The 22,357-nt window shown below is 43.2% G+C and overlaps 2 protein-coding genes across 22 annotated transcripts in view; both read left to right on the forward strand.

Moving 5' to 3' along the window:
- The window catches only part of EP400 (E1A binding protein p400), a 390,490-nt gene that overhangs the window by 52,532 nt on the left and 315,601 nt on the right, over positions 1-22,357 (forward strand). The gene's annotated exons all lie outside the window — the stretch shown is intronic.
- ULK1 (unc-51 like autophagy activating kinase 1) overlaps positions 12,802-22,357 on the forward strand; it is a 151,990-nt gene continuing 142,434 nt past the window's right edge. For 3 of the 4 annotated variants that reach the window (XM_042441545.1, XM_042441547.1, XM_042441546.1), the window contains exons 1-3: positions 12,805-13,507; positions 15,381-15,473; positions 15,585-15,626. In XM_042441545.1, the coding sequence (XP_042297479.1) occupies positions 13,418-13,507; positions 15,381-15,473; positions 15,585-15,626 (225 nt within the window). In that variant the 5' untranslated portion in view covers positions 12,805-13,417. Of the gene's footprint in view, positions 13,508-15,380; positions 15,474-15,584; positions 15,627-22,357 lie in introns of all 4 variants that reach the window. The other variant, XM_042441548.1, reaches the window with a different exon arrangement.

Genomic DNA, 22,357 nt, shown 5'->3' on the forward strand with positions numbered 1-22,357 from the left:
GAGAAAGAGTGAGTGCTTGGTGTGTGTTGAATAAATAAACTAACTTGGAATCTGAAGTTCTCTGGATTCAGAACTGGTATATAAAGGCTAAAGATCTCAGCTTTCCATTACCAAAGCCCTCTGTCTGTTTCCTACTGAGCTAAATCAATTTCCCCATTGAATACAATTTGTGGGTCCCCTTGAAATTTAGGTAACAGAGTGAATGCTGGTGCTATATTTTCCTGCAGTTTTGTGTGTTCTTCCTCATTAATAACGTTTGCCTCCTTGTTTTCTGATCACACACTTATGACCGCACCCTGATGTTGCTCAGCCACTTGTGCCCTGTTTTCATCTGCAAAACGTTGGAGGATATGCCACTGTTAAACAATTCCCACTCTTCAGAGGTTTCTCCAAATGTTTAGGACAGGGATAGGACCTGTTTGTGTTTGACTGGAAGTGGCCACAATTGGGGTGGGGGGAATATCCATGCATTTTCTGGTAGAACAAGTTGTGGAGAGAGGCATGCCTCATGCCCCTCAGAGGCACAGTTCTTCTGGGAGAATTGGCTGGGGGGAAAATGGGGGATGGTCTGGGGACAGCAAGAATGTCCTTGGCCTTGCGTATGTCCAGTTGGCCACATGATTATCACCCCCTTTTTAGTGATAAGATAACTAAATACATTTTAAAAATAGCTTCAAGGCTGTTTCCCATCCATCCCAGAATGACTGACAATGACAATATAAGAAGATTATGTGCCCTAACACGTACCGTCGGCCCTTCTTATACACAGATTTTTTTATACACAGATTCAAGCATCCACAGTTTGAAAATGTTTAAAAAAAAGTATAAATTTCAAATATCAAACCTTGATTTTCCATTTTTATACGGGACACTATTTTGCTATGTCATTATATTTAATGGGACTTGCGCATCCATGGATTTTGTTATCCGCGGGAGATCTTGGAACCAAACTAACCCCCTCAAACAAGGGTCCACTGTAATGTCTGCCTGGTATACTAAGCCTGGGAATTTGGTAAGGAAAGGGTGTAAGTATATATCTGAATGCTCATGAAGCTCTGATGCAATACAAAGAACATACAAAGAAGTCTCACACCAGATTATATTGCCAGTGTACCAGTCCAGTAGGTTTCTGTATATGACATGGAAGGTAGTACCAGTTTATCCTCTGCCTCAGGCCACTACATTTCTCTTGGACTGGCCCTGCATCTATGATCGGTTAACAGGAGATGCCAGAGATTAAACTAGCAATGCTTCTCATGCAGAACATGTACTGCACTGCTGATTTATGATAGATCCCTCCTATCTTGTGCATGCAGACTGGGGATGGGGAATCACAGCCTGTACATATTTTTCAGTAGAGCTGCCACTTCCCAATGTTTTGTGCGGCCAAGAAATAGACTCTTCTCCCGCTATTTTGCACATCACTCCAGAGAAATCAGAATTTGACACACTTGAGGCAGAGCCTGGAAATGCTCTTTTGTGTGATCATAAATCCCAGAATGCACTAACCATCTTGGCCGGGAATTATAATCCAGAAAAGAAACTTTCCCAAGGTGTGATTTGAGGCAAGGGGTGAAACCCAAAGAAGGGCAAAATGAGCTGTTCATGAGATTAAAGATTAAAAAGCATCCCAGTGCCAAAATATTCCAGGAGGCAAAATGACTTGGTTCAAATCTGTCTTGCATTTAACAGTTTCCAGAAAATAAAAGATTGGCCAGTATAAAAAGGGACAGGTGATATATATGAATAAATTGTCAGCTTTCCAAACTGGCTTTTTTGTACACATTGTTATTCACTCAACTCCTTGTGCAGTTTAACCCCAACACGATGTTTAGCCTGGAAAAGAGAAGGCTAAGAGGTGATATGATATCCCTGTTTAAATATCTGAAGGGAAGTCATATTGAGGAGGGAGCAAGCTTGTTTTCTGTTGCTCCAGAGAACAGGGCCCGGAGCAATGGATGCAAGCTACAGGAAAAGAGATTCCACCTCAACATTAGAAGAAACGTCCTGACAGTAAGGGCTGTTCGACAGTGGAACAAACTCCCTCAGAGTGTAGTGGAGTGTCCCTCCTAGGAGGTCTTTAAATAGAGGCTGGATGGCCATCTGTTGATTGAGAGTTTGATTGAGAGTTCCTGCATGGCAGGAGGTTGGACTGGATGGCCCTTGTGGTCTCTTCCAACTCTATGATTCTATGAACACCTTTTAAAAACAACAAACAAACAGAGGGCTTTGTGTAGGGATTTTGACCTGGATGAGTGGATAGGATTTCTGTGTGTGCATGCATGTAGGCATGCATGCAAGGGTGATGTTGGAAAGCTTCCTTGATCCCACTGAGTTAAGACATCCTTGACCTTCTGAGGCCTCCAGGACAGGAAGAACCTGTCCTCTCCTATTCATGGTGAATCAGTTTTATGCTATTGTTGCCTGACTCATCATCTAGGCATACTCAATATATAAATTAATTACAAAAGAAAATAACATTAATGCCAGCCATTGAACAACAGATGGATCACAAGGGACAGTTTTAAAAAGCAGCACAGCATGTTCAGTATCCTTCAGGTCATCAATGAAGGTAAGAAAAGCTTTTCATCTGACTCAGCGCCCTTGTTAAGGAGACTTGTGAGCCAATTAAGTAATTAAAACAATGGGTTGGGCCCTTGTTTGGCTGTGCCCTTGATTATATGGAATTCACTGTGTTTCATCTGCTTAAAGATGTTTACAGTGGAGCTGTGGCAGATTTTGAATTGCAGAAACTGATTGTGACAGTGTACAATATACAGGGGTCAGCCTTCTCTTAAATAGAGTGAGGAAGCCACCTCAGGCTGCAGATTTGGATTGCAATGAAATGCAAAGGCACCAAATGGTTGGTTATTTAATTTATTGCATTTTACTGTTGGGAAAGGAGCTCAGGTAATGTCAAAGGGAACCAGGGCTTGTAGATCCAGGAGCTGAGACTTTTTTTATTAACAGGAATGATACCTCCTTTTGCCAGGTGATTGTTGATCTGTGACTATCTTCTGACTGGATGCTATGATCTGTATTGCTGCTCTTTAATACAGAGAGAGTTATGGATCAATTTAGCTGCCTGTATTTTTGACTTAGAATCATAGAATCATAGGGTTGGAAGAGACTGCAAGGGCCATCCAGTCCAACCTCCTGCCATGCAGGAACTCTCAATCAAAGCATCCCCAACAGATGGCCATCCAGCCTCTGTTTAAAGACCTCCAAGGAGGGAGATTCCACCACTCTCTGAGGGAGTGTGTTCTGCTGTCAAACAGCACTTACTATCAGGAAGTTCCTCCTAATGTTGAGATGGAATCTTTTTTCATGTAGCTTGCATCCATTGCTCTGGGTCCTAGTCTCTGGAGCAGCAGAAAACAAGCTTGCTCCCTCTTCAATATGACATCCCTTCAAATATTTAAACAGGGCTATCATATCACCTCTTAACCTTCTCTTCTCCAGGCTAAATATCCCCAGCTCCCTTAGTTGTCCTCATAGGGCATGGTTTCCAGACCCTTCACCAATTCTGGTCACCCTGCTTTGGACACGCTCCAGTTTCTCCACATCCTTTTTGAATTGTGGTGCCCAGAACTGGACACAGTATTCCAGGTGCGGTCTGACCAAACAGGACAGGGTGGCACTATTACTTCGCTTGGGGTGGTTACTTTTTTGACTGCAAGTCCTATAATGTCCTGGCTAGGGAATTCCAGGAGTACAAAATTACTTCTCTAAGCTTTATCCATGGGAAAGTGGCTATAGGGGATGAATGAGCACCTGTGCTTCAAACTTTACTAATTTGCCACTCACACTGGCCAGTGACAGCTGGAGGCTTCTGTTGCAGTGAGGTGGTCAAGTGCAAATCATCTATACAAGATGCATTTTTGGTGGTGGTGGAAGCAGGATTTAGCACCTTAGGCAGCTTCTTTAAACTTCAAACTGAAATGCAAAACAGATTCACAGACACGCACCCAACATAAGACACAGTCACCACTGGTGTTGAGTACTATGCATCTTGACTTGTGTGTGTGTGTAAGGAACATAGCATTCCTCATATGCATCTGGGATCCTTGTTGATGGACCCCAGATGCATACAGAAGATGGGGGGAGAGAATTGTGTGGAGGTAGCCACTTAGGTATCATCAAATAAAAAGAGTGAAAAATAACACCTACTTGTATTAGTCAGTCAACCTTTATTAGGCATAGAAAAACAACATGCATTTACAATAAAAATTTACATAAAATTTACAATAAAATTTGCAATAAAAATTTACAATAAAACCTCAGGATCGTTATTCAAATTTAAGCCATAGTCTTGTTGCCGCCACCAGAAAATTGGCCATTAACCTACTTGTATTAAATGTGCATATCCTAACTGATATTGAGAGATGCTAATACAGAAATAGTTTTTACAATTTAGAAGGAAATACAATACATCTCACCATAGCAAGGTAGACTGTGGCAAGAAGGTAGGTGTGCCTCCTGCTCATGTCAAAATGTAACCTGTGGATGGGCAGTTTGAAAGCCCCTGCTGCTCTCCCTTCTTACTGTTCTTTCTAATTATATCAACCATGGACAGGAGAACTGTTCAAACAGAGGATTCCCTTTTGCTTCATGCAACAAAGCAGGCTACAGGTAATTAGCCACAGGTAATATGGTGTTTTGGGGCCAACCTACCAAAATAACGGATTCTCTTTCAAGTCCTCCCCATGCTTTTAAGACAAGGTTAGGCATATGGCCCCCAAGGGTATTTTTGTGGCCCTTGACTCCACCAGAATCCCCATTTTTCTGCTCTCTTCCTTGTTGCCCTCAGAAACAGCAATTTACCTTTTAAACAGTTTGTAGGACCCCTGCATTTAACATTGAAATAATATCAATTTTTCAAAGCCAAAAATGGACTTTTGCCCATTCCTGCTGTTTTTTTGTTTTTTGTACATTTGACAGTCTGCGAAGCCCTTAAAGGGTCCCAGGGCAGAAAATGCCAGACTCAGGGCCAAAACAGATGGCCCTAAAGGGGCGGCTTGATGCCGCCTCTTTGATCGCCAGATCGGGGCCATGGCAGCTACATGCCTTGGCCCCGATCCAACGTATTTCCAGCCCCAAAAGAAGCTGCAAAATGCTACTCCTTTTTGTGCAGGAAAAAAGCCACCCTTTCTGCCACCACCACTTTTCAGCACTCTGACGGCATGTGGCATCTAAGCACCATGCTGTTGGAGCGCTGAAAAACTGTCCCCCATGTGAGCAGCGGGGCAGCGGCAGAGTGTACGTCATGCATAAGCCATGCCCCCACACCGCCAGGAAGCCGGCATATTGTGCCATTCTGTACCGGCCCCCAGTTCAGTTGCCTACCTTGTTTAAGAGCCTCTCCTGCCTTCTGAAATTTAGGGTGGCTTCTAACAGTCCTCTATTAGAAGATGTCCTCTTTCTTAACAGATATTCTGTTCAACTCTAGTTTAAAGGTAAGGAAAGGAGAATATGGTTCTTGTTGTTTTTAAATTTATGACTATATGTATCAATTCGGCATATGAGAATTTTCAGCAAATCTTTAATCCCTCGCCTTTGGTGATAGGTAACTCTAAAAATAATAGGACTAGATGTACAAAATGGGGCCTTTCTTAATGGTTGCTCTGTTGCTATGGAAGGTGGTCCCTAAAGAAGATTGACAGACTCTACCTTACTCAGAATACCAAGGGCCCACTGTACTGCTTTGAGTTCCATCATGGAAGCAAGGAGGGGTTGGGCTGGGTTCCAGGACCTCCCATGGATACCAAAATCTGTGGATGCTCAGATATCTGAAGTCTCATATTTTAAAACATGACTTGTATCTAAGAGACCTTGATTTGTACTTGATCAATTTTTTATTAAGGGATACTGTACCATACACTTCTGAAAGGGTAGTGTGCTTTGCCTTTAAAGCATGAATTTGAAGGAGGAAGTTACATAAAGATAATGATTAGGTTTTAGGAAAGATTTGAGTCTATGAGAATTTTTGGATGATTTTTGCTTTGTATTTGTAATAGAATGCATTTGTAATATATCTGATCTTTGTGCTTATTTAGTTTGATTTGAGCCTATAAGAATCATGTTTTTGGATGATTTTAGCATTGACACAATACAGACTGCCCCTTCAGGGGCGGCCATCCCCCACCCTTTTTCTTGCCGGGTTGGGGGCAGGGCAGCTTCACCAGCAGCCCAGAGGCCCCAATCCGGTGATTTTCGGGACCATGGAGAAGCGGCAAAATGTCGCTTCTCCGTTGTCCCAAAAAGGGGTGTCCTTGGGGCTTCATGCCCCAGGACACCCCAATAGGCGCAGCCATGGGAGAAAGGAGTCACCTGGCCCCTTTCTCCTATGGCTTCATTCCCGTGGCAATCTGGATGAAGCATGGGAACGAAGCTTGTGGCGCCACAACGAAAAGGAGCTTCCGCAATCAGGAAGTGGCACCATCATGACGCCACTTCCTGTGCGCCACGTTTGGGCGCTCAGTGGCGGTGCTGGTATCAAAGCAGCCCCCATGTAGATGGGAGGCCTCTATGATGATGCTGCCTCCATGTACTACGGTTGTGGGGCGTGCGAACACTCCGCCCCCAGGGAACCCTAGTACGTGGCCAGGCCGGCACAAAGTGCACGTCTGGACCATGCCTTTGTGATGTAATATAGTATGTTTGTAATGTATCTGATTTTTGTGTTTTACTGGTTTTCTTTTCTTTTTGTTTTTGCAAAGACTTACACTACACAAATAATTTTGCTTGCTTACTTACATACAAATCTCATTATATACAGTGGCATAGTAAAATGGTGTCCCTTATCCAAAATGGCAAAATCAAGGTTTGTTTTTTTCAATTCTTTTTGGTAAATATTTTCAAACCCTGGTTGGTTGAATTTGTGAATGCATACCATGCCCTCAGACCCAAAATTAAGTTGTCTCAGGCACTAAAAAACTCAAAAGTAATTTTGTCCTGTAGTTTTGGCAACATATCGAATAAATGAATAGTTAAAAGGAACCAAGAGCCTTGCCAAGATAAAGAATGATATTGTCATCAAGACATCATGTCAAAACATGTTCGCTTATATAGCAAATGAGAAACCATGGAGCAAAACTATCCTTACTAGACAAAATACAGTTGTTACATCATCAGTAGTGCTGTCATTGTGTCATACATCCATGATACAAGTCATGGCCACCACACTGCATCTGACAAAATCATGGGAATGTGAATGTGGGAATGGCAGGTTTGCACATGATCAGAACGAATGTCCAGAGCATGATGATTCTGCTTCACAGGAAGAATTCTTATATAACAAAGAAGATGCAAAACTGCACATTGGTTTCAAAATAGAGTAATGCTGAGAGTTTAAATGCAAATCTTTTGGACAGATTCAGAAGGGAAGGCCAGAAATGCTTTCTGGCTCCCATTTACAGTGTTTGCATTTTGGGGGAGGGAGTGCATCAAGAATCACATTTGTGTGATGCTCTCCTGCCAGAAATTTGATTAGTGTTAGAGTGGGATTGGAGTTAGAGTTGGGATTTATAGTTTATATTTAGATAGACCTGTATAAACCTTGAGTTGGTTCTTTAAGGGTTAATGCACTTTTAATTGTGCTGAAAAGGCTGTGAAATAAAACTTTGATTTAAAAAAAAAGCCTTACCAGCTAGGCTTGGCATGAGTGGGGTGTTCCCACTCTGTCTGCAGCCAGCAGCTTGTATAAAGGGGAAGGTCGGAGCAAACTCCATGGCGTAAAACAATAATATATAAATATACATACCTACTTAGACAAGAGGGTTCATTTTTGATAATATATTTATGAATGTTAATAAGATTCATTGGTGTTTTGCTTTTGTGGTTTAGGTATTTAGAATGTGTGTGTGTGTGTGTGTGTGTGTGATTAGCTCACAGTCATATAATAATTTCAAGGATGTTTTGTCTGTTGGTTGTGGGAAGGCTGCATATTCATGCGGATCTTGCCAGGTGCCGGACTCCTGGACAGTTAAGCATTATGTCATCAAAATGGTCAAAGCGCAGGAGGCTTGACCTGAATATGCCTGAATGCACAGTGACTTTAGATCTGACAAAAAGTCACAGACCTGTCTATTTTGGTTTCTTTCTTCTTCAATAAAAGCTGTTCTTAGACTGGAGTCTAGTATTTGTTTTTTGGTGTCTGGAAGGGGACCAGGAGACAAGCTGTGCCTGACAGAGTGCCTGTTTACAGTTCCTTGGGTCCTCCTGGGACCCTTGTTAGCATACCCTACATCCCCAGTGCTATATATTTTCATATTCGATATCCAGAGCCAGGCATGTTTTTAGGAGGTCACAATGGTCTTTGGACCACTAGGAAGTTTTACATAGGAAAGGCACACTGACCCAAAGACATGTGGAGGACCTAGATAACATTAAATAAAAGTTAAATGGCTTTGTTGATTTCTCTATCCTCCCCCAGGCTTTCCATATATCCTCTTGCAGTAGGGCCTGAGGGAGTTCCATCACAAAGTAGTTAAAGACCATATTTCTTTCTCATCTCTGGCTGTGTTCCTATTTACTTTTCCTATCCTACCATCCAAGGGGTTTCTCAAATCCAATCAATGTTTTCTTACTGCACTTAGGGCAGAAAAATAAAATGCACAGATATAGGATGAGGGACACCTGGCTTAAGGAGACTACATGTGAAAGGGATCTTGGAGTCCAAGTAGACCACAAGTTGAACATGAGTGAACAGTGTGATGCAGCAGCTAAAAAGGCCAATGCAATTTTAGGCTGCATCAATAAAAGTATAATGTCTAGATCAAGAGAAGTAATAGTGCCACTCTATTCTGCTTTGGTCAGGCCCCACCTGGAATATTGTGTCCAGTTCTGGGCACCACAATTCAAAAAGGACATTGAGAAACTGGAGCGTGTCCAAAGGAGGGCGACTAAAATGGTGAAGTGCATAAGAGCTGTTAAAATATCCATGTCCATCACTTCTCTTAATTTCAGCATCCATTCATTAGCATATAGCAATCTCACAATTGTCACCATATAAAGCATGATGCATTTATATTTCTTTTCTTCCCTGATGTCAGTTTTGTAGGTCATATTCAACAAAAAGAGCTGTGGAGTAAATGGTATTCTTATCTGTAGTATCTCCATCATCATATTACATATCATTTTCCAATATTTTCTGCTTCTTGTCATTTCTACTAAATATGAAAACATGTTCTTTTAGGTTCTTGGCATTTCCAACAATTTATTTTTCTGGTGTTATACATGGCATTCAAATTAGAGGGTGATATATACAAACAATGCATCATTTTCAAGAAATTTTCTTTATAGGTTTGACATAAGGTAAAACTTTTTGCCATGTCTTTTCCAAGTTCTCTAAATCAATGTTCTCTCCAAAATCTAGTGCTCATTTTATCATGGTATGTTTAACTGTTTCTTGTTCTAAGTCTTTCTCTTTTAGGCTCTTATATAGGGTTGCCATATCCCAGTTTTGGCCAGGACATTCCCAATTTCTGAGCTCCAGGAAAAGAGATTCCACCTCAACATGAGGAAGAACTTCCAGACAGTAAGGGCTGTTCGACAGTGGAATACACTCCCTTGGAGTGTAGTGGAGTCTCTCTCCTTGGAGGTCTTTAAACAGAGGCTGGATGGCCATCTGTCGAGAAGGCTATGATTTGGATTTCCTGCATGGCAGGGCATTGGACTGGATGGCCCTTGCGGTCTCTTCCAACTCTATGATTCTATGATTCTATTAAAGTTTTTGGGTTTTAGTTGGTCATATCCTCCATTTTTCTTGAACGTCTTACATTTTGTCCTACATTTGTCTTACATTTTGTCCTACACTTTTCTAGGTTTTGTGGTAGAGAATTATGGAAACCCTAATCTTATAGTACTTTGCTATGCAGCCTCTTCCTTTATCAAAGTTTATATTATCTATGCCATTCTTTTCTCTTATTAGTACTATAGTTTTCCTATTATTTTAAAACCTTTCTGTTAATTGATTCTACAAGAACCAATTATTGTTTTCTTCTCTTTTCCCAAGTGTTATATTTTATTTTATGATGATTGCTGTTTTCTTTTTTTCCTTTTTGATATTTTATTGCACAAAAAATACCGCAGACAAATATATCATAGAATCATAGAATCGCAGATTTGGAAGAGACCGCAAGGGCCATCCAGTCCAACCCCCTGCCATGCAGGAAATCACAATCAAAGCATCCCCAACAAATGGCCATCCAGCCTCTGTTTAAATAACTCCAAGGAGGCAGACTCTATCACTCTCTGAGGGACTTTGTTCCACTGTCGAACAGCCCTTACTGTCAGGAAGTTCCTCCTAATGTTGAGGTGGAATCTCTTTTCCTGTAGCTTGCATCTATTGTTCTGGGTCCTGTTCTATGGAGCAGCAGAAAACAAGCTTTCTCCCTCCTCCATATGACATCCGTTCAAATATTTAAACAGGGCTATCATATCACCTCTTAACCTTCTCTTCTCCAGGCTAAACATCCCTAGCTCCCTAAGTCGTTCCTCGTAGGGCATGGCTTTCAGACCCTTCACCATTTTAGTCGCTCTCCTTTGGACATGCTCCAGTTTCTCCACATCCTTTTTGAATTATTGTGCCCAGAACTGGACACAATATTCCAGGTAGGGCCTGACAAGAGCAGAATATAGTGGCACTATTACTTCCCCTGATCTAGACACTATACTTTTATTGATGCAGCCTAAAATTGCATTGGCGTTTTTAGCTGTCACGTCGCACTTTTGACTCATGTTCAATGTGTGGTCTACTTGGACTCCCAGATTCCTTTTACACAGAGTCTCATTCAGCCAGGTGTCGCCCATCCTATATCTGTGCATTTCATTTTTCCACCGTAAGTGCAGTACCTTACATTTCTCTGTGCTGAAATTCATTTTTGTTAGCTTTGGTCCAGCTTTCAAAACTATTAAGGTCATTTTGAATTTTGATCATGTCCTCAGGGGTATTAGCTACTCCTCCATCATCTGTAAATTTGATACGTATGCCCCCAATTATGTCCTCCAAGTCATAGATAAAGATGCTGAATAGCATTGGGCCCAGGACAAAGCCCTGTGGAAATGGACTGGTCACTTCTCTCCAGGATGAAAAGGAGCCATTGTTGAGCTCCCTTTGGGTTCGGCCAGTCAACCAATTACAGATCCATGTAACAGTTACCTTGTCTAGCCCACATTTTACAAGCTTGTTTGCAAGAATGTCATGGGGAACCCTGTCAAACGCCTTACTGAAATTAAGATATATTATGTCTACAGCATTCCCTTCATCTACCAAGCTAGTAATTTTATCAAAAAAGAGATTATATTTGTCTGGCATGATTTCTTTCTCTGAAACCCATGTTGACTTTTTGTGATTGTGGCATTGCTTTCTAAGATGTTCACAGACTCTCTGTTGAATGATCTGCTCTAGAATCTTTCCTGGTATAGATGTCAGACTAACTGGACGATAATTGCTGGGATCCTCTTTTTCCCCTTTTTGAAGATGGGGACAAGGTTTGCCCTCCTCCAGTCTGTAATCACAAACAATTAAGTTATTAGTAGTAGTATACTTTATTTATATAGTGCTGTCGATTTACACAGCACTGTACGTACAACTAATCAAAATGATCAAAATGAAACCTGCCAACGGCGTACATTCTACGGGATAATAACAAACTACATATAAAACAATAGACCATAATACAAGATAGAGTTAGATAAAGTAAACAGGAAGCACATTAAAAACATTGAATATCAAATCAAAAGTGAAGCAGAAAGGAATAAGAAGGCTGACAAGTGGATAAGAGCATGAAGAAAAAACCCATAGAATACGTTTCTTTTCACACACGTAAATATTTTATTCTCAGTGTGTAGATTGTGAACTGGGATAAAATTTAAGATTATAAAAATAAACACCTGTAACGGTGAAGGTTCCCAGTGTGATTTTATTGTAATTTATCGTTCTTTTGTGTTTTGTTATCCACCTTGGTTCCTTCGGGAAAAAGTGAAACATAAATAATAATAATCATTATGATTTTTACATGAAGGAGATTGGGAGTTTATCCCGTGAATAGCTGCCTAAGTACACCTAACAACTTCCTGTGATACCACACAGAAACCGCCATTAAAGTGGTCACAAAGAGGCCTTAAGGCACATCTTGGGCGTTTGGTGACTTTCACACGAAAACGGGGACTTTTCAGAGCCTTTGGTTTGATTTTGGGTGAATGGCTTTAATGGTAATTTTGAGAGTTGAATAAGTATTTGGTGAGATATTTGGGGGGGGATTTGGTGAGTTTGTTGGCGCAACACATTTGGGGAATTCTCTTCGCAGTGTTGCCAATCTGGTGACTTTCGCACCAAAATGGGTACTTTTCAGAGCCTTTGGTGTGATTTTGGTGATTGGTTTTCATGGTAATTTTGGTATTTTGACTGAATATTTGGTGAGATATATGGGGGGGGGGGATTTGGTGAGTTTGGGCCAAACGTTTGGGGAATTCTCTTCGAGGCTTGTTGGCACTTTGGGGCTTTCAGCGGCAATGCTCCTTCCGCTTTCTTTCTGGGCCGCTTCCGCTGTGCTTGAAGCTCTCTCTAATGTCGAAGTCAGCCCCAGTGGGGCAGGAAGCAAGCCCTTCAAGCCCCCCGCTTTCCCTGTCCTTTGGGGTTGGGAGCCTGTTGTGGCCCCAGGCCGCCCTGAGTTGTAGAGGCCCACTCGGCCTCTAAACTACAACTCCCAGGATGCTCTAGCAGGAGCCGCGGCGGCTGAGGGGATGGTGACTCACTCCAGCGCGGCGCCTCTTTAAAGGCCGCGCTTCGGCTGCCTTTCTGGGTCCGAAGGGCGCCTGCGCTTTCAAGGCGGGCGGCGACGGAGGCGGCCTTTTGTCTGGCGCCTTCTTCTTCCTCTCTGGGCGCAACTTTGTCCGACAGAGGGAGCGAGAGGGAGGCCCGGCTCTTCGGCTGGAGCCCTTGGAAGCCTTTCGCCTGGACGCTGCTTCCCTTCTTGCCTTCCTCAGCCCTTGAAGGGGAGCCAACTCGGAGGCCAGGGAGGCGGGCAGCGGCGGGAGCAGGCTCCCCTCGAGAAGGCTCTTTGCAATGCTCCCCCGGCTCCCTGGCCAAAAGAGGGCCAAGAGTCGGTAGCCGAACCTCCCCCAGCGATGGCCTTTCTCCAGGGAAGGACAGCCGATGATGATGATGGCCAGAGAAGAAGCGGCGGGGAGTGGGACAGGAGAGAAGCCTTCCTCTTCCAAGTTGCCCGCTGTTCCCTCGCCTTGTCCCGGGAGAGGAGCCTTTCCTAGCCCTGACTTGGCTTTCTTTTGATTGAGTTGCTTTGGAGAGAATCCGGGAGGCCTTGGGTGCCCTCCCTCCTTCGCCGTTGATTCCCTTTCTTTCCTGACAAGCCTCTTATCGGGCTTCAGCCTGGAGAACCTGGAGAAGCAAGAGATGGAGACGGTGGGGAGATTTGAGTTCAGCAGGAAAGATTTGGTCGGGCATGGAGCCTTTGCTGTCGTCTTCAAAGGCAGGCACAAAGAGGTGACTTTCTGTCGTTCTCAACAAGCGACCTTGTTATTAAAGATGTGTGTCTCTCTCTCTCTCTCTTTTGTGTTGGGGCTGATGGCTATTCTGCCTTTCAAAGTCTGTGCATGTGTGTGTTTTTCAAATGCTCTGGCCCAGGGCATGAAGCACACTTCCAAATGCGAGCCCTCCTTTGAAAGGACTGTGGTTTCCTGGCATCAATCCATCCCCCTCTTTCCTCTGCTCTTGAACGTCCTTTGCATCTCGGCTGGGTCTGGCTTGTAGGTAAACACTGTTGGACTCCAGAGGGTTTTTCTGCTGCTGGAGGAGGTTGGGCTGAAGACTCCCCGAAAGCAATGTGCTCAGAAGGATCTGGATGCTCTGGGTGTCTGCCTGGAAGTTAGGCCCACAGAACTCAGTGGAACTTAATTCCACGGTGATACAGGCCCAATCCGGCTGGCTGGCTTAAGAAAATGTGATAGCGTATGTGCTTCTGCGTCTGTTGTGCTGCCAAATCATTTTTATGGGGGTACGTTTCCTTAAGGTACAAACATCTGTAGCATGGAGAAAGAAATTGGGACTATGGATAGCGTCTTAACTTGTACAGTAGTTGGACAACATTAACCACCTAAAAGCAGCCACAGCCAAGCAAATACATGGCAGCACTTAAGGACTATCAATATTGCCGTCTTTGTACTGTGGCCTTACCTTTAAGCATTAGCTTGGTTGCCAGAGAGCATGCTCAGCATAGAATCGGAGCAGGTTCCTATTGCCAGGAAGCCCACTCTTTTGGTGCCCAACATAGCCTTAATACCCTAAAGGCACCAGATCTGCTCTGATCTTGGAAGCTGGTTAGTACGTACTTGGATGGGAGACAACCAATGCATCCCAGGTGCTGTAGGGTATATTTCAGAGGAAGGAACGGGCAAAACCATCTCTGAGGATTCCCTGCCTAAGAAAACCCTATGAAATTCCATACGTTGACAGGCAACTTGAAGGCACACCCACACATAAAAGTATAGTCGGTGCTGGAGCCCAACAAGTAAAAACATATCAATATCATCAGCAATACTGTTGTTAATGTTTGATGCTTTGGATCTTCCATACAAGGCAATACTAAGGCCTGTTACAGACAGCCAAAATAAAGCTGCTTCGAGTCACTTTGGAGGTATGGTATTTCAATGATACATGCGTCCTAAGAGTCCAAAGGCCGCACCAAAGCCACGCTCCAGTTCTAAGGACTGGAGTGCAGCTTTGGTGAAGCTTCCAGACTCTTAGGATTCATGCATCATTAAAATACCATACTTCCAAAGTGACTCGAAGCAGCTTTATTTTGGCTGTCTGTAACAGGCCTAAGAAACAGAATGTGGAAGGGCAACCAACGTTGACTATAGGATGTTCCTCTAAAGCTGTAATGGCTTCTGTAGATTACAGATTATATGGATTTTTACTCCCAATTAGTCTCTGTCTCCAAAGCATCCTTGCATTTTAATACATCTCCTTTGTTGCTTAAGGTAAAATGAAAGAAATACACAATCCATTTGTAGATTTTAATGTGGTGTGGAATTCATCCTCAAAGCTGGGGATAAGCTTTTATGCACATTCGATGTGTGTGTTTGGTATTGCTCAAATAAAAGGATAACTGCAGCATAAAGATTTGTACGAAGGCATTCTTGACTTTTCTTTCTATGCTGGCAAACACTGATTCAGTCTAGGGCAAGTCTCAACATGTCCTTTTTATGGATCGGGACACCAAACTGGCATTTTCTTACTAGCTCTTTTGGGGTTGAAGCATTTGGTTCTATTCAGAGTGTGTGCATTTGGGTATGTGAGATGAAATGCATGTTTCCCTGCTTTTCTAAACTCTGTGTTTTTGCATTTGGACTTGCAGAAGCCTGAAGTGGAGGTAGCAATAAAATGCATCAACAAGAAAAACCTGGCAAAATCCCAGACTCTTTTGGGAAAAGAAATCAAGATACTCAAGGTAAAAAGCAAAGCCATCATAATGTATTTTCATTTTGTTTTGGCTCTCATAACATTTCAGTTCTTGGCAATTATTTGTTCATGACTTCATAAATACATCTTTCTTTTCTAGGAGCTGAAACATGAAAACATAGTTGCCTTGTATGACTTCCAGGTATGGTTTTACAACTATACGGAAAGATTTAATGTGGAATGGGGTGAGATTTCAGAGATAGTGCTTAAAAATGACAAAAAATCTTATGTGGTCACACTTCCAGAAATGAGAGAGTATGGATGCTTGGCATAAAATCAGGGAATTGGGATGGAGGTAGTTCTTTTTTTACATCACGGATAAATAACAGTAAGTGAATGACACCTGATACCTAGCTAGCTCTCTTACTTCGTTCCACCTCTGTCCAAGGAAGCTGTCTTAGTTCTAAACCTGTGCCTGTCATCAGTAATGGTGGAAGGTGAACAAATTGAAACTTAATCCAGACAAGATAGATGTGCTCTTGGTCACTTTAAAGGCAGGTCAGGAAATAGATACCCAGCTTGTGATGGATGGGGTCACACCCCCCTCCCCCAGATGCAGATTTGCAGCTTGGTTGTACTCTGGATTTAGCCCTGAGGCTGGAACTGCCAGCCTCAGCAGTGGCCAGAAGTGCCTTTGCACAGTTAAGGCTTGTGTGCCAGCTGCACCTATTCCTAGAGATCTTGGATTTGGCTACAGTGACATATGCCTTAGTTACATCCTGCTTGGATTACTGTAATACATTCTACGTGGAGCTGTCTTTGTAGAGTGTTCTGAAACCTCAACTGGTGCAGCTAGGGCTTATTATAGGAAGCAGACAATACCCTTGTTAGAACAGCTCCCCTGACTGCCAGTCTCTTCTGGGGACAAGAGAAAGTACTGATGATAACCTGAACTTAAGCCATATAGCTGATATGAAGGGCCATATTCTCCAATATGAGTCTGATCATGTCTTGAAATCTTCAGAAGAGGTCTTTCTTTCTGTCTTAGATACTTTATAGGGACATGAAGGAGGATCTTCTCAGTTATTGCTCCCAGGCTCTGGAACCCCTTTCTAGAGAAGCTAGAGGAGTGCCCTCCTTGATGTCCTTCTTAAGGCGGGCAAAGACTTTTTTTGTCCAACAGGTGATTAGGAATTAAGTGTTCATTAGGGAAGGGCTTTTCATTATTGTGTTTGCTTTTGAGGGTATATTTTTCAATTGCTTTTAATTATATTTATAGTTTATATTTTAACTTTTGTATGCTTTAGTGAAGTGCTATCTGAACCTTATTTTTAACTTTGTAAGATGACTTGAATTTTTCCCCAGGACTGGGAAAGAAGTAGGGTATGAATAAATACAAAATGTAACCCTTCAGTCTCGCTCTAGCAGAAGTGTTTTATACCAGGACTATTTAAAGTGATCTCTAAGCCATTGGTAAGTTTTCAAGAAAGAAACAATTATAGCCAATGGGCACAAATATGGTGCCAGTCCCTGGCTCCATATACAATCATCATCGTATCAGCCTGAAAAGCACTGATTTACACAATCTTCTTGTGCTCATGTTCATGGCTTCCCATGGGCTTCTAGATGGCTGCTATGGAAACAGAATGCAGGACTAGTTAAGGCCTTTGGTCTAATCTAGTTTAAGGACTCAGTTTACTTTTCTTTGATTGCCTTTCACCCTTTTCTTGCAGCCGTGTGTTGATATGGATTTATCAGGGTTTATTTATTTTGTAGCATTTATATAGAAATGATTAGGACTTAGCAGTTTTGATCTGTTTGACCTCATCCTTTCCCCTCTTATTGTGGCTTGCTCCTCTCTTTAGATATCTTTGAGCTAACTTGTGTTTATGTGACTCAGAGGTTTTTGTTTGTTATTCTTTGTGAACTTGGGGCTTCTAATGAAGTGAGCTGCCATCAACAAAAGCACACTAATTTCTGTTGTTCTTGCTGGAACAACAAACTTCTTTCCCCATCCTGAAATAGCTTCTTTGTATTCTTAAAAATGTCTTGAAGCACCAGATACATATCTTTGTTAAAGAAATTGTTGATCTTTTACTTTGTGAAATTTTGGGTTGCTTTTCAAGTTACTGGTCCTTCTTGCTCTCTCGTTCTTATCTTTGCCCTGTCTGTTGTCATGTGGCCTTCAGGCCTCCTTGTTTGTTGACATTCCTCCTGCGCTGTGGGATTGGTTGAGCAGGGACTTGACATCATCAGTATTGCTCAACCCTCCCTGTATCTTCGCCTCACAAGCTTCATGCAATGCTGTCTGGGAGCGGTTGTCCCTGGTCTTAGTTTCTCATTGCTTTGACGTCTCTGTTTTTTGGGAACAAACTCTCTTTCCCAGTGTGCCCCTCCAGAGGGCTGGTTCTTACATGGAGGTAGTCAAGTTTCAAAACAATGGGAAGTAAATATGATTTGTTCTGTGCTTCAAGCTTTTCTCTGTGGGTGTTAGTTCTTTTAAATTGGATAGAAGATTCTTCCCCCCATCTACCTACTCCTCCCCTCTCCCGGGTTTTTGGTGAAAATGTGACATGTAACAAGCAGACTTCCCTTTCAAAATCAAGACTGAGCATTCTGGGAAATAAATTTAAGTTGTTGTTTTATGAGTTCTAGTCATTTCTGCCTTAGCATCTTCATTTCTTAGCAAGGTTTATTCATAGAATCGTAGAGTTGGAAGAGACCCCAAGGGCCATCCAGTCCAACCCCCTTCTGCCATGCAGGAAATCTCAATCACCTCACCATGAGGAAGACTTCCAGACAGTAAGGGCTGTTCGACAGTGGAATACACTCCCTTGGAGTGTAGTGGAGTCTCTCTCCTTGGAGGTCTTTAACCGAGGCTGGATGGCATCTGTCGAGAAGGCTATGATTTGGATTTCCTGCTGGCAGGGCGTTGGACTGGATGGCCCTTGCGGTCTCTTCCAACTCTATGATTCTATGATTCTATTAAAGTTTTTTGGTTTTAGTTGGTCATATCCTCCATTTTTCTTGAACATCTTACATTTTGTCCTACATTTGTCTTACATTTTTGTCTACACTTTTTCTAGGGTTTGTGGTAGAGAATTATGGGAACCCTAATCTTATAGTACTTTGCTATGCAGCTCTCCTTATCAAGTTTATATTTCTATGCCATTCTTTTCTCTTATTAGTACTATAGTTTCCTATTATTTTAAAACCTTTCTGTTAATTGATTCTACAAAACCAATATTGTTTCTTCTCTTTTCCAAGTGTTATTATTTTATTATGATTTGCTGTTTTTTTCCTTTTTGATATTTTATTGCACAAAAAATACCGCAGACAATATTCATAGAATCATAGAATCGCAGATTTGGAGAGACCGCAAGGCCATCCAGTCCACACCCCCTGCCATGCAGGAAATCACAATCAAAGCATCCCCAACAAATGCCATCCAGCCTCTGTTTAAATACTCCAAGGAGGCGACTCTATCACTCTCTGAGGGGAGTTTGTCCACTGTCGAACGCCCTTACTGTCAGGAAGCTCCTCCTAATGTTGAGGTGGAATCTCTTTTCCTGTAGCTTGCATCTATTGTTCCGGGTCCTGTTTCTCTGGAGCAGCAGAAAACAAGCTTCTTCCCTCCTCAATATGACATCCCTTCAAATATTTAAACAGGCTATCATTCACCTCTTAACCTTCTCTTCTAGGTCGTTCCTCATGCGTTGGCTTCCAGACCCTTCACCCTTGTAGTCGCTCTCCTTTGGACATGCTCCAGTTTCTTCACTCCTTTTGATTATTTGTCCCAGAACTGGAGACAATATTCCAGGTGGGGCCTGACCAGAGCAGATATAGTGCATTATTTACTTCCCCTGATCTAGACACTATACTTTTATTGATGCGACTAAAATTGCATTGGCTTTTTAGCTGCCGCGTCGCACTTTTGACTCATGTTCAATGTGTGGTATACTTGGATCCCAGATTCCTTTTTCACAGAGTTTCATTCAGCCAGTGTCGCCCATCCTATATCTGTGCATTTCATTTTTCCACCGTAAGTGCAGTCCTTACCTTTCTCTGTGTTGAAATTCTTTTTGTTGCTTTGGTCCAGCTTTCACAACTATTAAGGTCATTTTGAATTTTGATCATGTCCTCAGGGGTATTAGCTACTCCTCCGTCATCTGTTAAATTTGATACGTTATGCCCCAATTATGTCATCCAAGTCATAGTAAAGATGCTGAATAGCATTGGGCCCAGGACAAAGCTGTGGAAACGGACTGGTCACTTCTCTCCAGGATGAAAAGGAGCCATTGTTGAGCACCCTTGGGTTCGGCCAGTCAACCAATTACAGATCCATGTAACAGTTACCTTGTCTAGCCCACATTTTACAGCTTGTTTGCAGAATGCATGGGAAACCCTGTCAAACGCCTTACTGAAATTAAGATATATTATGTCTACAGCATTCCCTTCATCTACCAAGCTGTAATTTTATCAAAAAAAGATTTATTTGTCTGGGATGATTCTTTCTCTGAACCCATGTTGACTTTTTGTGCGTGCATTGCTTTCTAAGATGTTCACAGACTCTCTGTTTAATGATCTGCTCTGATCTTTCCTGGTATAGTGTCAGGACTAACTGGACGATAATTGCTGGGATCCTCTTTTTCCCTTTTTGAAGATGGGGACAAAGTTTGCCCTCCTCCAGTCTGTATCACAAACAATTAAGTTATTAGTAGTAGTTACTTTATTTATATGTGCGTCGATTTACACAGCACTGTACGTACAACTAATCAAAATGATCAAAATGAAACCTGCCAACGGCGTACATTCTACGGGATAATAACAACTACCATATAAACAATGACCATAATACAAGATAGGTTAGATAAGTAAACGGAAGCCACATTAAAAACATGATATTCAAATCAAAAAGTGAAGCAGAAGGATAAGAAGGCGACAAGTGGAAAGAGCATGAGAAAAAAACCCATAGAATCGTTCTCACACACGTAAATTTTATTCTCAGTGTGTAGATGTGAACTAGGATAAAAACTTAAGATTATAAAAATAAACAAAAAATAAACACCTGTAACGGTGAAGGTTCCCAGTGTGATTTATTGTAATTATCGTTCTTTGTGTTTTGTTATCCACCTTGGTTCCTTCGGGAAAAGTGGACATAAATAATAATAATCATTATGATTTTTACATGAAGGAGATTGGGAGTTTATCCCGTGAATAGCTGCCTAAGTACACCTAACAATTTCCTGTGATACCACACAGAAGCCGCCATTAAAGTGGTCACAAAGAGGCCTTAACGCACATCTTGGGCATTTGGTGACTTTCACACGAAAACGGGGACTTTTCAGAGCCTTTGGTGTGATTTTGGTGAATGGCTTTAATGGTAATTTTGAGGTTGAATAAGTATTTGGTGAGATATTTGGGGGGGGGATTTGGTGAGTTTGGGCCAAACATTTGGGGAATCTCTTCCAGTGTTGCCAATCTGGTGACTTCTCGCACCAAAATGGTGTACTTTTCAGAGCCTTGGTGTGATTTTGGTGATTGGTTTTAATGGTTAATTTGGTATTTGATGACTGAATATTTGGTGGATATATGGGGGGGATTTGGTGAGTTTGGGCCAAACGTTTGGGGATTTCTCTCGAGGCTTGTTGGCCTTTGGGGCTTTCAGAGGCCAATGCATTTCCCAGCTCCTTCCGTTTCTTTCTGGGCGCTTCCGCTGTGCTTGAAGCTCTCTCTAATGTCAAGTCAGCCCCCAGTGGGGCAGGAAGCAAGCCCTTCAAGCCCCCCGCTTTCCCTGTCCTTTGGGGTTGGGGGCCTGTTGTGGCCCAGGCCGCCCTGGTTGTAGAGCCCACTCGGCCTCTAAACTACAACTCCCAGGATGCTCTAGCAGGAGCCGCGGCGGCTGGGGGATGGTGACTCACTCCAGCGCGGCGCCTCTTTAAAGGCCGCGTTCGGCTGCCTTTCTGGGTCCGAAGGGCGCCTGCGCTTTCAAGGCGGCGGGCGACGGAGGCGGCCTTTTGTCTGGCGCTTCTTCTTCCTCTCTGGGCGCAACTTTGTCCGACAGGGGAGGGAGCGAGGGGGGCCCGGCTCTTCGGCTGGAGCCCTTGGAAGCCTTTCGCCTGGACGCTGCTTCCCTTCTTGCCTTCCTCAGCCCTTGAGGGGAGCCAACTGGAGGCCAGGGAGGCGGGCAGCGGCGGGAGCAGGCTCCCCTCGAGAGGCTCTTGCAATGCTCCCCCGGCTCCCTGGCCAAAGGAGGGCCAAGGTCGGTAGCCGAACCTCCCCCAGCGAGGCCTTTCTCCAGGGGAGGACAGCGCTGATGATGATGGCCAGCAGAAGAAGCGGGGGGAGTTGGCAGGAGAGAAGCCTTCCTTTCCAAGTTGCCCGCTGTTCCCTCGCCTGGTCCCGGGAGAGGAGCCTTCTAGCTGACTTGGCTTTCTTCTGATTGAGTTGCTTTGGAGAGAATCCGGGAGCCTTGGGTGCCCTCCCTCCTTCGCCTTTGTTCCCTTTCTTTCCTGACAAGCCTCTTATCGGGCTTCAGCCTGGAGAACCTGGAGAAGCAAGAGATGGAGACGGTGGGGAGATTTGAGTTCAGCAGGAAAGATTTGTCGGGCATGGAGCCTTTGCTGTCGTCTTCAAGGCGCACAAAGAGGTGACTTTCTGTCGTTCTCAACAGCGACCTTGTTATTAAAGATGTGTGTCTCTCTCTCTCTCTCTCTTTTGTGTTGGGGCTGATGGCTATTCTGCCTTTCAAAGTCTGTGCATGTGTGTGTTTTTCAAATGCTCTGGCCCAGGGCTGAAGCACACTTCTAAAATGCGAGCCCTCCTTTGAAAGGACTGTGGTTTCCTGGCATAATCCATCCCCCTCTTTCTCTGCTCTTGAACGTCCTTTCCATCTCGGCTGGGTCTGGCTTGTAGGTAAACACTGTTGGACTC

Source organism: Sceloporus undulatus, chromosome 10 (genome assembly GCF_019175285.1).
Source record: "Sceloporus undulatus isolate JIND9_A2432 ecotype Alabama chromosome 10, SceUnd_v1.1, whole genome shotgun sequence".
Classification (NCBI taxonomy): Eukaryota; Metazoa; Chordata; class Lepidosauria; order Squamata; family Phrynosomatidae; genus Sceloporus; species Sceloporus undulatus.